Source organism: Cricetulus griseus (genome assembly GCF_003668045.3).
Source record: "Cricetulus griseus strain 17A/GY chromosome 1 unlocalized genomic scaffold, alternate assembly CriGri-PICRH-1.0 chr1_1, whole genome shotgun sequence".
In the NCBI taxonomy this organism is placed as follows: domain Eukaryota; kingdom Metazoa; phylum Chordata; class Mammalia; order Rodentia; family Cricetidae; genus Cricetulus; species Cricetulus griseus.
Genome location: NW_023276807.1, coordinates 139,663,626 through 139,681,895, shown reverse-complemented (window position 1 = coordinate 139,681,895; position 18,270 = coordinate 139,663,626). Strand labels below are relative to the sequence as shown.

Genomic DNA, 18,270 nt, shown 5'->3' with positions numbered 1-18,270 from the left:
CTGCACCTCCCAGTTCTATGTAATCTAGTCAGCAAGGAGGAAGCTCACAGATCAATACCAATGTGATTTCTTCATGTCCTCTGACCAGTCAGCAGTAAGGTCTTAAGACAAGTGGGAAGAGCCTGAATTGGAACTATGACTCTCTTGCATTCTAAAAACATCAGTTCCAAAGCCTGAAAAACTGTGGTCTAACGTTTGAGGAGTCTGTAAATGTCCTGAATTCAAGGCTACAATTTTTGTAGCTGTCTTCATGGCAATGATATGAAAATATTCTTGTGTGTGTGTGTGTGTGTGTGTGTAAGCAAGAGGATTCTGAACTTATAAAGTATAAAGTGGAACACTGACATCTCTGGTAATCTGAAAACCTTACAATAGGCTTTAGGCTATGTCTTGGTTGATGTAATTAATTAGCAGTTTAGCAAGAGAGTACTCACTTGAAGAACAACAACAGTATCATTATTTGTTTAATTTAAAAAGAGGATTAGCCATTGAGGGATTGAGAAAGAGATTGGAGCACAGTGGGATTCCTCCATGGCCTTCTAAAAGGATTGCTGGGTGTATATGTGTGTGTGTTTTTTTTTCCCCCAGCTAATATAATAGTTTGGTGGTTTGGATAATAAAAGCATCAGAAGATGTAGAAAGGAAATACTCCATTAAGTAAGTATTGTTATGGTGTTTGTGATCAGGACTTGAAAGAATAACACTGTTTATTGTGTTCTTTATTCTTTCGAATAAGGTTCAGCTAGAACCAGACTCTGCCTGTATGTTACAATAGTTTGTATATACATGGAAAATGCCATTTCACCTGCACTGTATTTACAGTGAGCTTCTGATAAAAATGGAATGTGTGTGTGCATGCATGCGTGCGTGCGCGCACACACGCGTACACACACCTGTGCACATATGCTGATTAGGTTAAATAGAAACTTTAGATTCTATTTTATTCTTTTATATCTATACAGATTTTAAAAAGAAAAAAAAATTTTTAAAGACATGAAAAAATTACCTATTATTTACCCCGTTCTCTCTGAAGTCACCAAACTGACTTTCTGTATGACACTAGTATAGTTCTGAAGGTTTGCTAAGAATGAATCTCACTCACTTTTATGGGATGTCAAAGTCAAACAGTATCAAGTTGCTTTTGAATCTTGGGAAAGCCCAGCGCAAAAGGGGTGGCAAGAATATGGAAGAGTACCTAGATGTTATGTACTAATTTGTCAGCTGATGTGTTTCAAGTCTCATTTAATGGTCTCATTTGTTTGTGTTTAGGTCACTGTCCCCCATAGAATCTCTTAGCAGTCTGATGAAGAGAGGATTGTGTAGCAAAGTTACTTTGGAGTATACTATAATTAAAAACATAACGTAAACTGATTTTTGTAAAATACGTAGTCTTTTGCAGTGTGTTCATTGGTAATATACAAGAATGGGATGTGGTAGAAGGTTGGGCTTTGGGACTATGGGATGTTGTTTGTTCATTTAACATATGGATGCCTTGATTCTTCTTTGAATGAGAAGGAACCCTGCTCTTAGCTTTAAATGTTTTTATAAAGATGGAAGCAAAATGACAGTGATGTACAGTTGGGTTTTGTGGTTGATCAGCCTTGGCATCTCAGTGTGGATGAGGGCTCCATGTTGGCATACCACATGTAGTTGGGGTTCCATGTTGGTCAACTGTGTCCTGGTGTGGGGTTGGGTTCTATGTTGGTTACCCTTTGCACCCTTAGTATGGATTTTCTTCTTAGGTCTGCTTAGAAATCAGAATGGTCCACACTTGTATCAGATTTCTTAAACTATTCTAAAAACAAAAAGAAACAAAGCAAAAAAAAAAACCCTCACACAGCTTCAGACATATGCCCCCTATACTCATACCACTGAATATGTCTTAGGAATGTGATTATCCTCCTGTACTTAGTGGATGGTGTTCGTGCATGGAAAGACGTTATTTTAGCTTCTAATACAGTGCCTAACAATTTGACCATGAGTGAATTTATTCAGTTACGACTTTAATAATTGCACTTATTCTCTGTGGTGCTTAAAGAATGCAATAATGCAGATGGCCCACTACAAATGTATTTCTACATATGAGAAGGGACACCTGAATACATGCCTACTCACCTCCAAAGATGAGGTAAACCAATTGTGGTGAAATCATTTTTTTCTTTTGATATTGGCACAGGCTGTTATTTGTTTTGGTTGTACCATGTCTCTGCCATTTTAGAGAGTAGTTATTTTATTTTCTTTTGACAGTGTATTTTCATCTGAAAACCTCTTCCATAGAATGAAGTTGTCCAGATGCGCTTATCTGACCAGCAGATACTTTGGCTGTTCACTGACTTTTTGACTGCCAGACTTTCATTCTATTTTCATTTTTATTTTACTAAGAATAGAAGCCACTGTTTTCAAACAACCCACTTACCTGACATTTAGCTCTTTAGAATAAGTTGCATGTACCAGAAAACAACTTTGTCCTGAGCTGAGCAGTTTCAGAGGCCAGTGGAGGCTCAGCCAGTGTTCATGACATCATCCTTCATTCCATTAGGCAGCATTATCTCCAGCAGGGTAAGTGGGCCCGTGGACTCTGTCTCATCATAAGCTTGCTGAACAAACCACGGCCGGGTGTGGATCAGGGTGGAGAGAATGTGCTGCTCAAGTCCCCTAGGGAACTGCTACTGATTCCCTGCTCCCCCTTTGAGGAGGACACCAGCTACTAAAGGAAGGCATTTAAAGATTTTATGCTAGATTCTAATTCATTTTTTTTTTTTTAAACAAACTGTGTTTCCAAGGCCCTTTGCCTGTGAGGAAAGTTGGCATCGAAGGACAGAGAGCAGCAGCCTGTGTCTGTTTCCTAGCAGCCCCGAGGAGCTGAAAGCTCCTCAAACTGGCAATCTGAATGCAAACAGGCCAGGTCTTGTTGGCCACATGCAGGTCTGCATAAAGAAAGGTGAGGGTGTCCTTCAGGGTACTTGTAATAAACTTGTAAGCTTTAATTCAGCTGGGTACCTCATCTGCATTGAGCAGCGCTTCCACTACAGTTGTGCGTCACCGCGAGACTGCATGGTAATGAAGCCAAGGCACTGTGGGCCAGAACTCTGCCGCCTGTGAGAGGCAAGGGGACAGCGGCTGGGATCCAGAGTCACAGAATTGTTGCTGCCACTACTGCGGCCGCTGCTGCTGCTGCCACCGCTGCCACTGCTCCTGCAGCCAGCCAAGACACAATGTTGAGTCTACAGGATTCTGTGTTTTTTGAAATTAGCATAAAGTCCTTGTTGAAGTCCTGGAGCTGCAGCTGTGAGTATAAATGCCTGCCTGGGGGATGCTGAGTTGTGCATATTCTCGCCATTCCTTGCATGCCTTCTCTCCAGACCCATCCCGATCGAATCAGAGCCTTGAAAGTGCAGTGGAGAGTGTGCTCTCCAGTGGCCATCAGTCAGATGAGAATCTTGAGGTGCACACGTGAGGTAGTTACATTTTCTTTGACTGACATTTGCCAGCCTCGGGTTTGTTGTTAAGTGTGTGATTCCGGCAAAGTTTCTTGGAATCCATCAAAAATGGGGGAAGATGACAAGTCAGCTGTGATTCCTGCAGGGTCGTCGGTTCCAGCGCCAGTTCCACAGGGTGTGTGTAGCAGCATCTTCAGGCAGTAGGCAGTTTCACAGGGTGGCAGTAACTTTCCCCTGCTATAACTGAAGTAGCAACGGCTGGTAGTCATATGCACTTGATTTTATGAGAAAGAACATTCAGGGGAATATATTTCCAATTCACTCAAGTCAGGAAGCAAGTGCCACTGAGCTATATGGTCCTCTCTCTGAGTTCTTCCCTCAAATAAGGATTTGGCAGAAATACTGGTTTCATTTAGCATGTTTCCAGTGGCTACTTTTGCTCTGAAAAATCTCAGAGCACTTAAGATAAGATTTATCACCCCTGACTTCTTACTTTTGCTGCCAAAACAATCCACCATCAGCTTAGGAGATCAAACTAATGAATTAAGCGAGCTCCAGTCTCGTTATCAGCATTGTTTTATGCAAAGAAATTGAAGCATAGAAAAATCGTGACTCTCCCAAGGTCACGTGGGCAGCAAAGAGCTGGGGTATAGAATCCCGTTGATCTGGCTTCCAACTGCGCTGCTGGTGCCCAAGCGGCCTAATGAATCAAACATGAGAGATTAAATTTAAAGTCTTTCTTGCTCAGCTCTTTATGAAAACACTTATTTAATGGAGTTTTTGCTCCATAAGCAAATGATATGCAAGTCCAAATGTTGACATGAAGGAAAACTCACTGAAGACAGTCTGAAGGGGTCTGCGTGTCCCAGCTATCCTGCCTCTGTGGCTGCGTTTCATTGATTTCTGATCTTTAAGTAGTTTTTTTTCACATGTAGATACTGCCTTGCCAGATGGCAGGAAACTGTTAGTTTTAGGAAAGTTTTTAAGTGAGTAAACATAGTTAAAATATTGGGAGACTCGTGATGGTTAATTAAATATTTTTAGTACTTAAAAAGGAAGTTAGCCCTGTACAATATACTTTTGCAGAGCTAAATTAGAGCAGAGTTAGTATCTTTCGGTCTTTCCCTCCTCTTATCACTTATTTATCTACAGTAAGATGAGAGTGAAGGCATCATTAACATACTCATATGGAAGAACTATCTGTCGTGTCACAGCAGCGTGTCATAGAAAAACTCAGTGTACTTATCTGTGATCATTTCAGTATTTCTACACACCATTGCTCAGACCCTGCAGCCAGCCACCGCCAAGTCTGGTTTAGTCATGTTCCCTGAATCTGAGAGTGAACCCAAAGCAGATGCTTGCAAAGCCTCCGGTTTTAGCTGTGCCGGTAGAAGAGAGATTCAGTGTATGGGTAACCCATTGCCCTTGGGCGTTCATCTTGCATATTGAAGATGTTTTTAGAGTTACAAAGCAATATGTTAATATTGAAAATAGATTGCTAGTGTTGAGTAAGGCCCCAATCATGTCCGTCTTAGGTCTGGGAAATGGGTGGGTGTTTTTAATCTCACCAGCGTCAGGGTATGTCAGCGGAGAAGGGGTGGGGGTATTAAGACCCAGGAGAGGATGGTAGCCGACTCTTTCCAGGGTTGTTTCCATTACACCAACACTTTTCAGTCAGCCAACATTGGTGGAGTGTATGCTGTGGGATACAGAAGGAAGTGGGAGGGTCTTTGCTCTCTGTGAGCTTACTCAGGGAGAGAAAACATAACATGACAGTTACAGTGAGGCTTAGTTGAGAGGTGACAGGCATACTCCCGTGACGACCAGCTGATGGTGGCCGATGAAATAAATGACCTGAGAGAACAGCAGTGGAAGAAGTGGCATTAACACCGGGATGGGGGAGACATGGAGAGAGGAGGCTTTTCAGTGCTTGTATTAGAGTGCTAGAATATTCCCTAGGCTCGTAGACAGTGTTGGCATCCAGGATTTGTTCGTGAGCCAGAGACCAAGGGCCAAGGGTTGGTTAGTAAGCCCCTTCACTCTACTCCTTTAGTCATGGCCCAGGACTCATCACTGCACCTTCTGAGTTTTCATATTCTCTCTGGACTGTGCTGACGTGGAAACAGCCTTAATCAGCACACATACACCCTGGGGGGGAGGGGAGGGCATGGTCACCTGGATTATCTCCATCATATCCTTTCTATATCCTGTTTGTAGCTTCTTTTTCTGCTAAAGGTTCTTTTTAAACTACCTCCCTTGGTGTCCTTTCTTTCTGTACCCGTCTTTCCGTTCTCTATAGAATGAAGTTTTCCCTCACTTAGCCTCTGTTCATTTCACCTGCCCCTTCTCTTGCCACTCTTACCCCACTCTGGGAGCGAGATACGCCTTTGTGGTTGTTTCCTTCACTGCCTACCTGCCCCCTGCCTACTCCACAGTGCACCCCATCCTGTCTACTTTGCACGGAACACTGAACCTTTATCATCCATCCTCACAGTCAGTCAGTCAGTCAGTCAACACTACATCTGTTCTCTGCTTCCCTTTGAGCATCATTGGTCATTGTCACCCCCTCCTGCCCTTCTCTGCCACTTGATTGTGCCCTCCTCAGGGTGTAGATTGCTTGTCTTTTTGTTCTTCTTTGTATACTTATTGCTTGGTTGAGCTCTGGGAAATGTCCGGGCACCTAACAGAGCCGGTAAAGATGTAGTCATTTTCATGGGAATGAGTTAACAAATGGCACAGACGATAGGAAGTTAGATATATGCCGTGTCTCCTGTTATCTGATTATTAAATTACATGCTCTGGACACATGTACATATGAACAGAGCTAATGGACCCAGTAAACTATATGTATATACATACATGCATGAATACATACATACATATATGAGTGTATACAGTAATAATTGAAAAGGTCATGAATTTGGGATTGGGAACATGGAGGACCTGGGGGTGGAGGTGAGGTAGATGCAGGGCTCATGTAGGATGTTCTCCAAAAATAAAACTATATAAGAAAGAATAATCAGAAAAAAACTTAAAAGTTAAAAAAAAATATTGTATGCTAGCACTGCCCCTCAGGGGAGCAAGTCCTAAAGCAAAGTTGTATGGTGATTTAAAAAATAAGAATTTATTACATTCCATTTAGTGAATTTCTTGGGAACAGCAGAGAACAACTTGATTTGTTAGATAGCTTTTTAAGAAATGGAAAAAAAAATATCCCATTAAATTTGTATTTCTAATGTTGCCCTTATCCTCTTCAAGAATAAAGGAAAAAGAAAGAAATATCTCGAGTTTTCCTGATTCACTGAACCTTAACCACAGTGCCTATCATAGATAGCAATAGTCCTTATTTACATGGTGCGATTGCATGGTTCCTGTTAGGCCAGATGCTACTTTGGGCCCTAATCTCGGAGGCCCTCATACGGGACTGCTTAGCTGGCGGAATGTCCGTGCAGTCCGGCTGAAGTCTGATGGGAGCTGAGCCTTTGTCTTTCAGTGACAATGAAGCGACATTCTTGTGGCCTAAATTCAGGGTTTTGTCTCTGTGCCAACACTTTCAGGCATTACTCCTTTAAAAAAATAAAACAGAGTCAGGGACATTCTGTGAAACCAGCTTCACAGTGAGGATGTCATCCTTTAAAAGACTGGAGTCTCCCCACACCCCCCAACTGATTAGGCCAAGCTAGCTTCCGCCGATTCCATTATTATCTGCGATGCTGGTGAAGGTAGCAAATTCAGGGACAGTACCCCTTGTGAATGTATTTTTAGAATTACCCCTGCTTACATAATTTTACATGGCAGCTAGTATTTCAAAGGATTCTGTTTTTATCACAGACAGTAGAAGAAATAAATTGACCCAGTTTAACCATCTTGTAAATTAGAATATGAATTAGATGTGGTGTGTTAAGGGACTAAATTTGCATAGATTGCTTGGATTGGCACAATGGAGCAAGTTTTAGATAGCTTTTAGTACTCAAAACTGTTATTCCTGGATTACAGATAGAGTCTTCCCCCAACCCCATTTCACTTTCTATCTAAATTTATTAAAATCATAATGGTTTTTTGAAGTAAAACTTTGCATTTGTTGCAGGACTTTGGGGCCTGCTATCGTGTATGGTGTGTGTGTGTGTGTGTCTGTGCACACACTCATGTTATACACACATATATTCATAAGCCCCTGTTCAATCATGACAGCCCAGTGGGGAATACAATCCTAATATCAGTCACATGGTATAAAACTCTTCCTTTCATGGTGCTCGTCTGCTGTTGCTTAGTGTTTTCCTAAGGTGGTGCAGCCATCACCCCTGTCTAATGGCAGAATATTTTCATCATTCCCCCAAAAGGAACTCTGTGCTCATCAATCTACTTTCTGTACTATTGCTACTCTGGACACTTTGTAAACTAACCTCATACAGTGTTACAGCATGCATTGTTACTTCATTACTTTTTATGGCTGAATAAATTCCATTGTGTGGATAGTGAATATACCACATTTTGAATAGCCATCCATCAGCTGACAGATTTCTGATTTTCTTTTTCTTTCTTTAAGGTTCAGAGAGCCTAAAGAACATTAAGATGCCTTGCCTGCTCCCCACTCCCCCATACCCACATACTTCCTTTAGTCATTCATGTTTTGTTAGGGACTTCACTGATCCAGTGCTACATGGGTAGATGATGAGGGAAGAAGTAGCTAGCAGTTCAGGAAAAGCATAGATGGACAGAAGAGATCCAGTGCAGGAGGCTGGAAGGATTGTGGCTGACTTCGCTGGAGCACATGGTGGTGGGGAAGAGTATTGGGACCAGGGCTGGAAAAGTAGGTAGGGCTAGACTACATAGGGTCTTGATAACCTTTGGGATTTTGGTCTTGGACAAAATGGGGAACTACTGATGACAAGGCTCGACGTCAGTTTAATCAAACTCCCATTTGTATGGGATGGGGAAAGAAGAGAGAGTAGGAGAGATACACCGTACACAGGATATGTTAGAATGCTTTTGTAGTAGGTTACATGTGAGAGAAAGGTTAAACAAACAACTTTATTTGACAAACAAATGTATAGTTATTTTTGTGGAAGATACACTTTTTAACCACATTACAAGAATGTTAGCTCATTTAGTCATAAATGCAAGAACTGTTGAAGCGGTAGGAACATTAAGTCTTGGTTTAGACATGGAAAGTGCTGGGCCTTGTTAATGGGGCTCCTCTGAAGCCATTCCTGTAGGGTAGCTTGCATTTTCATAGCCATCCATTTCAGTGATTTAGCTGTTGAGACTGGATGTAGACTGTAGTGGAAAATAACCAACCCCTCCTTACTTACTGCCCAGATATCCTGTCATCCCTTCAGAGAAATCTGTATTTTAGGAAATGCATCCTAGACAAGGAAGCCACCTCAGTGTTCTGCTGGGTGCGAGCTCTTTGTGATGTGTTCCTGATAGTGCTGGCTTTCTTCTTTCTTTTTAATATCATTCTAAATCCTTAAACTAGGCCTACCTTGTTTGATGAAATAAGATTGTGTTTTTAAGAAGATAGCTGTTTACTTAACTCATTGAGTGCATTTTTTTTAACCTGCTAAACTTTAGAATGAAATACAAAATTGGGAAACTCTAACAAGAATTCATGGGTGACTAAAACTCTGCAGAAAGTTCAGTATCGTACCCCTGGGAAATTTTGAGTGTCTGCTTCATAAAACATAGTATGATGTGATGTCCCCTCTCTGTGCCTTCTGTTAAGTTGGTTTATAGACTGTCTCCTATCAGATTCTGGGTCCTTGTGCTAAGGTGTGGAGCCTAGGAGAGTCCTGTTCACTGTCTAGGTGGCTCACCATCAGCCTGAGGGTTCTACAGACTCCTGTTGGAATCATCTAGGTCAGTGGCTCTCAACCTTCCTAATGCTGCAGCCCCCCCAGCTATAAAATTATTTTCATTGCTGCTTCATAAATGTAATTTTACTACTGTTATAGATCATAAGGTAAAATCATCTGTTTTTTCTGATGGTCTTGGGTGACCCCTGTGAAAGGGTTGTCACGACCCACAGGTTGAGAATTGCTGTTCTAGGCTGTGAGCAGCTATGCTTGTGTTGGAGCCTCCACTTCTAGATCCTGTTTCTTCCTTCACAACCTTCATTTGTTAGACTCTTTGCTGGGTCACATCATCCACATAAAGGTGCCTGCTTTGCTCTTGATGGAATGTGGGGCCCCTTAAAATAAGCTAAGCCAGACAAGCTGGAAGGAACCGTATAGCCCTACTGAATACCCATGGGCCCTTGTGGTGACTGAGACACCTCCCTGGCTGAATGCTTCCTGTTCTTGTACATTCTGCATCCATTTGCCAAACACAAACAGATGTCTCGTGCTCCCCTCCCCGCCCCCCCCCCACTTTGCTAACGTTCTTTGTAGACACTGTATTTTGCGTCTTATTATTGGACTTCTCATGACCTCTAGCATGACTGCCTGCTATTCATCCCTTCTGTACCTGTGTGGTGGCATGAGCATTGACAGCTCTTCTGGATGTCTTTGGTGCTGACAACTTAGTATTTCAAATGCGATGCCCGAGACTCATCTAGCTTATTGTAAGCATGGCCAATGTCCAGGCTGTTCACACCACTGGCATATAGTACATTGCACTACTGGTTAAATTCTTGAACTTCTCTTCTAGAAATAACCATATTTGCATTTTCATCACTGTGGTAAGATGTAACTTTCTAGACATGGTTGGCTAACCTTTTACAGGCTTTCTTCCTGTTAGTTGATGTGCGATGTCCCAGGACATCAATTGCTTCACAGAAGTTCTGAGTATTTTGAATGTACTAGTTGTTTTTCATTTAGCATATTATTTCCTAATTTTTAAAATTTAGCCATTAGAAAAGGAAAATTTTTTATCCCTTACCTCCAGAAAGAGAACTTAAGAAAAATCCATTTGAATGAATAGGGAAGTCTCTACAAGCCAAATCCTTTTCGTAAATTTATTTATTTATTTATTTGTTTGTTTATTTATTTTTATTTCATGTGTGTTGGTTTTTTGCTTGCATGCAGGTCTGTGTGAGTGTGTCAGATCCCCTTGGAACTAGAGTTATAGACAGCTGTGAACTGCCATGTGGGTGCTGGGAATTGAACTCAGGACTTCTGGAAGAGCACCCAGTGCTCTTAACTGAGCCATCTCTACAAATCCTAGAATTCAAATTCTAAACCATCAGATCTTTCATTAGGAAGATAGGGTATTTTACATATTGTCAGAATTAGCAGTAGGAACACATATAAATTACTTTATAAGCTGTATTTCCAACTGCATGATTAGCACATGAAAATTAGTAAAGGTCTTAAAGAATGAAAAGATGAATAATAATTTTTAACAGATACTTGACTAACAGTGTAATAGCAAATGTAGACTCACACCACACTCTGCGAATGAATACCTTTTTATTTAAGATGTTTCTCATAAAACTTTGGAACAGGATGTGAATGGGTCTTTTCTAATATAAGGAGACAGAGAGAGAATGATTCCAATATAGTGGTCTTGGATATGCTCAAAGATAAGGTTATTGGTGTGATTTACACAACGCTGCTGTTGTTGGTACACAGAGCATCTTGTGGATGGAATGGAAAGTGGTCTGCCCCTTCATCTCCTGGGAGGAAGAATTTGGGAAAATATGGATGGTTTTATTACCAAGTTCTAAACTTAAAAGTTAGCCAGGGGCTGGCAGATGGCTTATTGAAGCATGAGCATGGGTTCTGATCCCTAGAACCCCCAGGAAAGCCTAGGAGGTGTGACAGCTGTCTGTGATCCCAGCACACATACACCCCCACACACATATGTGCACTCCCTCACGGTGAATATGTATGCATATTCACATAGACACACATACACACACACACACACACACACACACACACACACACACACACACACACACACACACACACAAAACACCAGGTTAAAATCGTGGAGTAACAGGTGACTGTAAGTAGTTGCTAAGTAGACCAGATATAGTATATGCGTAAGGCCTAGAGAAGAATTAATAATTATTTTAGAGTATGTAATTGAAATCACAGATAATGTTCAAATCATGGACAGTGATTAAAATGGGTCATCAAGATTTCTAATATGAAGTCTTGTGTCTTATTGGTCCTTTCTTCTTTATGTTCATGCTCCGTGATATACAGTTTTCATTTTCCATGCTCCCTGACATACAGTTATTTAAATATCCCCGAACTGCCTGGTGGGAGTCATTTGTGGTTTCACATGATAGGTTTCTGTACTTATAGAGCTTTAGAATCTTAATGATTGAAATTAATTTCAAATGCGATCATTGTACAGAGCCATTGTTGGCCTTTAGGGTAGTATAAGGCAATGGTCCTTCTTCCATTCCCTTTTGGCAGCTTCCAGAAACTTAGGAGGCCAGGACTCCTATAAGTCTGTTTCTGATTTCAGACATTGCCAGGAATGGCCAGCAGAGCTGAGCATCAAGTCGGGAGACTTAGCTTTGCCAGAATGCTAAGTATGGCTCTGACAGGTCTCTCAGGGGGTAGAATAATAATAAATAGTGCTACAGATAGATTCTTTTCAGGGGTTTGTCAGTTTCCTAATTTACTATGAGGAATGAGCCAAGTGGATGGTAATGCTACAGCTGGCCTACAGTCCCTGGCTGTCCTCATGTAGAGTGAATTCTCATTTGCATGGTGAAATGTGCAGTCGGCGGCAGGGCCCACATGCTCATGGTTCCTGCAGAGTGCTCGCTTCCTCAGCCAGCACTGTGTGAAGTATTCTAGTTCCTTGTATCTTTCCCACAATAATTACAATTATTGTTTCTTTTGGCCAGTTCACTAGATATACTTTCATAAATAGTTAAATCCTATTACTAGGATAGTTTGCATTTTTGGGGTGGTCCTAGGTTTGATAATTTTTCCCTTACATTTGTTAGATTCTTAGGATTGCTTTTGAGTTTTGTCTATCTGCTGCCAGTTTCTCTCTACAGTGATGTCTTTTTCTTGTTACATTCAATTGCACCATTAAACACTTTATATTTTCTGTCACATATAAGTACTTTTCCAAATTTGCTCTATCTAGTTTGTGGTATTATTTTCCTTAAGTATTTTAAATGGTTCGTGTGGTTAGATGAAATTTTTAAATTGTTTTTATTACATCTTTTATTCCTTGGTGTGTGTTGAGCTGTGCATTTCACAGTGTGAGTTTTGCAGTCAGACAGTAGCTTTTACAGTAGTTAGACCTCCCTGTTGCCCATGTGGTCCCAGGGAACAAGCTAGATGGAAAGTGCCTTTATCTGCTAAGCCATCTTGCTGGTCCAGATGCAGCTTTTAACAATAAATAATTTTGATTTTTTTTCTGTAGTAGTCCTGTCTTGCCTGGATCACACATGGAAACTCCTAATTTCCCAAAATCTTTGAAAAATGAATTTTAAACTTCATGGCCATCTGTACTGTAGTTTTTGAATATAGGATATGTTGTATTTTGATAGTCTATTTTGACTATTGCTGTATTTTTATTATAATTAATGTCCCCCCATTTAGAAATTTTTCCTTCCTTCCTTCCTTCCTTCCTTCCTTCCTTCCTTCCTTCCTTCCTTCCTTCTCTCCCTTCCTTCCTACTTTCTTTCTTTCTCCTCCTCCTCTTCCTTTAAATAAAAACAAAGCAAAACAAAAAAATGCACAGGGTTTTTCTACGTAGCCCTGGCTGTCCTAGAACTCACTATGTAGACCAGGCTGGTGTGAAACTCAGAGCCTTTGTCTCCCAAATAGTGGGAGTGAAGGTGTGTGTCTCCATGCCTGGCTGTTCTTTGTACTTTTAAAAATATAATTTCTGTGGTATGTCTTGGAAATGTATTCCTCTAGTTATTCACTAATAGAGTTTCCTCCAGTATCACCTAGACAGGAAATCATGTAGAAAAGTTAATTGAAATTATGCTAATATGTTAATTCTGTGTGAGCTGGTACTTCCATTAAGCCGTCTTATCTCAAATATGTTTTTCTTGTGTTCTGTTCTTTTATGTCCTTTAAGAAATCCTTGTAGCTTCTATGTGTAAGTCTTACAAGTCTTATGAATTTTAAAAAGAAGTATGTGATATTTTTATTTAATGAGAATTCTATTCATGTATATACAATGTATTTTGATCATATCAATCCTCTCAATTACCCCTGAGCTTCCCTTCCAGCATGTCAAAGGCCCTGGAGCAGCACATGGATGAAACAAATTCCAGACACAGCTGTGCAGAGCTAAAAAATTAAAATTCTCCATGCTTTTCTAACTCTTTTTCCTCTTATTTTCTATCTGTGAATGGACGATTTTTTTTAAATCCATCTTTATTTCTTGATAATTATAATATGGAAAGTCTCATGTATTTCTTAGTATTTATAAGGATGATTCAATTTTCTTTTTCCTTTTGATTTTTCAAGACAGGGTTTCTCTGCGTGTCCTGGAACTTGCTCTCTGTCCTGGAACTTGCTCTCTAGACCAGGCTGGCCTGGTCTCAGAGAGATCTGCCTACCTCTGCTTCCCTAGCACTGGGATTAAAGGAGTGTGACACCACTGTCCAGCCAATTTTCTTATATTGTTGCATTTACCTATTTTACCTATAGCCCCCCAAATGGTGATGAATAATAAAGCAAAAAAGCAGCATCTTTATTTTGTTTCTATTTTTAATAGAGATGGGTTTTATGCCTCCAAACTTATGTTAGTTTGGAGGCATAAACTTTTCATCATAACTTTTCATCATAAACTTTTCATCATAACAAAACACCTGAGACAATTGCTTATAAAGAGAAAGGGTTTGTTATGGTTCCTGGACCACAGTGGAATGAGTCTACTGTTTCTAGTCTCTGTTAGGGCCACATGGTGAAGCAGAAACCAAGAAAGGAAAAGGAAGTGGATAGCCAGGGTCCCACAATTCCCTGGGGAGATGATGCTAGTTAAGTCAATGTGCCCTCCCTCCTCAGTAGTGTCACCATTTGAACTAAGCCCCTACCACATTTAACATCTAAACTGTAGCGTTCTGGTGCCAACCCCAAATGATTATATCTCTGTCAAGGTGTAAAATGTGCCCAGTCTGTCTCCACAAGTCCCTAAAGTGTTACTGTTCAGCATTGCCTAAAAATCCAAGTTCATGGTCTCCTCTGCAACTGAAGGCAAAATCAACCGTGAGCCACTGCAAAAAAGCAAAAAGAAGTGCATACTTCTAAGTTACATGTCCGGGCAGGTACAGAGTGAGCTATTTCAGAAGCCAGAAAATAGGAAAGTAGTTAAGAGGTGCAAGCCCCGGATGAACTGAAACACAGAGTAAATATTAAATCCTAAAGCTTCCGAGGGAGGACTTGGGGCCGGTTGTGAGGAGTGGGTTCCAAGGGTTTGGGCAGTTTTGCTCCTCTGGCCTCATTCATTGCATATGACTTGTCTCTTGGGCAGATTTTGCAGGTTGTCTAAAGCTTCCTATAGTAGGTTTTTGCACCATGCTAACACCTTTGCGTTCTTGGGGTATCAAGACTTCACAGTTCACCTTGCTGTGGGTTAGCTGAAAAGACTTACTACTTACTATACTTTGGAATTTTGGTGGAGGTTACCATAGCATCAAGTGGATGGCACCGAGTTCTGCTCTCAGTACCAGCTGAACCTGAGCCTGCTTGAGCCACAGCAGTAGCAGCCTTGGAACATTTACTGGGCCTTCAGGGAGGGTACCCCTGTAGCTCTGTTCAAAAAAACACTCTATCCAGGAAAGTCTTTGAAATAGATTTGTATTGCTGCCTTTCTAAGCTGGCTTGGCCTTGCTGATTTGTTGGCTACTCCTGAGGCAGCTTTCCCAGGGCCCCAGTACAAACCCAGTGGCTTCCCAGTGCCTTTCCTGGGGCTAGAAATGACACCCTGCTTAACTGGACTGTGGCATACACCACTTTTCTGGCCAAGCTGTAACCTTCCCAAAGCATTCCATGTCGCCTTTACGTTATTTGAGATCAGGCCTTACTGTGTAGTGCAGGCTGTAAGCTTGCAGTCGTCCAGCTTTATCCCAGACCCTTTGCAAGTAGTTGCTATCCTCTTCCTCCTCCTCCACCTCCTCCTCCTCCTCCCCCTTCCCCTCCCCTCCTCCCCCTCCTCCTCCTCCTTCTCCTCCTCTTCCTCCTCTTCTCTTTAATACTCACTGAGTCTATTTAGTGCTGTTATTATGCACATGGGTGTGGTGGCAGCCACTAGAGCTTGGCAACCTACCAAGAGCCACACCCTGAAGAAAACCGACTCTCCCTGGCCCAGCAGCCATCGAGTGCCAGTAGCTCTCCGCTCCTGAGCCTCACCCTCCACACCCAGCATACTCTGTAAATGCTGCCTTACCTCTGGGTTTTTTAGGATAGCTTGAGCCGAGCTTCTGAAGGCTCCATAAGGAGTTGAAACCATCATAACTGGAGTTCTCTAGCAGAGTCAGTAATGGGTTATTTAGAAGGTGCCTCATCTTCATTGAGCTTCGAAATATAGAATACTTCTGTGGAAGACTTCAGGTAAAACAACATTGAACACACTCCAGAGATGTCACAGGACTTCTGTGTTTAGAAACTGTTTTTTGTAGTGGGATTTAGTTTAGATTAGGATAAATAAACATTTTTGAAATGGCTGTTCAGGGAACAAGCAAAAGTTTTAATTACTCTATCCATTACAATTGAATGGGAAGAAAACCATTGAACTAACTAGCCAGGGAAAATTATTGCCTTCACACAGAATAGACGAAGAGTATTTAGGGATTAGAATTAGTAAGATGTAGATATGTGTTCTTAGTGGAGAGTAGTCAGCTTCTGAATATGGACTTTAGTTTTCTTTTTCTTTAATTTTTTTCTTGTTTCTTTTTTAAAGCAGGGTCTCACTGTGTAGCCCTGGCTAACCTGGAATTCACTATGTAGACCGGGCTGGCCTCAAATTTGCATAGATCATCTGCTTACCTCAGTCTCTGAGTGTTGTGCACCACCATGCTGGCTACATGGTCTTTTTATATGATAAAGATGCCAGCTGGTTCTCACCCCCCCCCCAAGTTAACATGTAGAGATATGTATAGTGAGTGGCAGTGAATTTTATATGTAGGAAGATGTGTGACACAAGGTGTTAACACTCTACCCCAAAGTCATAGTAACTAAGAGTATGCATGGGGTTGACACAGAAACAGAGTGTTAACAAGCAGAACAAGCAGCGCAAACACATATCCAAGTATGGATTTAGCTTATGGTGTTAAATCCAGGACAAAATTTCAGTAAGTGCACCCAAAAGAACTGGTTAAATCTTGGGAGAGAAAGTCTGCATTAGTAGCCAGAGAAACTTCCGGGTAGATGATAGACTAAACTGGAATAAATAAATGAACAAAGAAGAGTTGCAACAAAGTACAGGTAGCTGTTTCTCTATCAAAGTGAGCCACCTCTCTCTCTTTTAGTTCTTCACATTGTAAATAAGTTAAAATTAGACCAAAAGGTCTGATGTGGTAAATGGTCTGTTAAGGACCCATGTGGACCTTAGAGGATAAAGGATGCATGGCAATTGTGCTGTTCTGGGGGAAATAGGGTTACTAATGGCAAGTTCTTATAAACTGGGGCAGGATCTCATGCACCAGAGTTTCTTCTCCCATGTGACAAGTGATATTAATTTGGAACTCTTTAGCTGGGTGGTAGTGTCACACACCCTTAGTCCCAGCACTTGGGAGGCAGAAGCAGGTGAATCTCTGAGTTTGAGGTCAACTTGGTCTACATAGTTCCAGAAAAAGCCAGGGCTACACAGAGAAACCCTGACTCAAAAATCCAAAAAAAAAGAAGGAGGGAGGGAGGAGGGAGGGAGGGAGGGAGAGAGAGAGAGAGAGAGAGAGAGAGAGAGAGAGAGAGAGAGAGAGAGATTTGGAACCAATTTATTCCTTGAGTCAGGAGGGGGATATTCAATGTAGTTCCCCTAGGGATTTGATCAGCTGGTGGTTGAGCTGTTGGGCTTGCCCATTGAATGATATACTTTGAAGATTCTTCCATCTTGGAGGGAAAGATGGTTCAGTGGGTAAAGAGACACGCTGCCAAGCCTGATGACCTGAGTTCAGTGACTGGAACCCACATGGTCAAAGGAGAGGACTGACTCTCATGGGTTGTCCTCTGAACTCCACAAGGGTACAATGGCTTGTAAACACCCCCCCCCCCCCACACACACATACACATACACACACAATAAGTAAATAATGTGATAATCTTAAAAAGTTTTGGTGGCTTTATGGCTAGTTTCATCAAAGTGCCGAGTAGTAGTCCCTTGTGTGGATGCCTCTACCCATCCACTGAAGAGCATCTTGGTGTCTGTCCTGATGACCTCAAGCAAAGTGGTTACAAATTACTGTAAACTGTGTGCAGTTTGTGGTGTGGATGTACAGTTCAGTTCCTGCATGTGAAAACCATGATGAAAGGTGATGGTTATCACAGGAAGATCGTGTACAGTTTTGTAAGAAAGTACCAAGCCTTCTTCCCAAGTGGTTTGTCCCGTCTTGCATTCCCACCAGTAATGAGTGACAGTTCTGTTCCTGCTTCACAAGATGTGGTCTACTTGGGGGCGCCACCACTCCAGGAGGCATGAAGTGATATTTTGTTGTTGGCAGTTTCTTGAGCATGTATTGGGATGGGCATCTTTTCACTTGGGCTCTTTTATTCATTTATTTTTCAACTGTTGTTGTTTATATATTTTGCAAACAAATGCTTTATTAGATTTTTTTTTCTTCCTTGGGGCTAGTCTTTTCAACTCCATCATTGATATTGTGTGTGTTGCTAATGTTGTAAAACAAGTTTTTCTATTCTCAGATCTTGGTTTCAGTGTGTTTCTAACAGACGCCACTGAAATC

General features: G+C 41.4%; 1 protein-coding gene across 11 annotated transcripts in view; it reads left to right on the top strand.

Annotated features, from left to right (window-relative positions):
• Window positions 1–18,270, top strand: part of Fryl (FRY like transcription coactivator) — a 229,268-nt gene that overhangs the window by 85,978 nt on the left and 125,020 nt on the right. The window contains exon 1 of one of the 11 annotated variants that reach the window (XM_027390866.2): window positions 3,058–3,288. The exons of the other annotated variants lie outside the window; for them this stretch is intronic. Within the exon in view, the coding sequence (XP_027246667.1) occupies window positions 3,216–3,288 (73 nt within the window). The 5' untranslated portion in view covers window positions 3,058–3,215. Of the gene's footprint in view, window positions 1–3,057; window positions 3,289–18,270 lie in introns of those variants that run through there. 11 annotated transcript variants of the gene reach the window in all.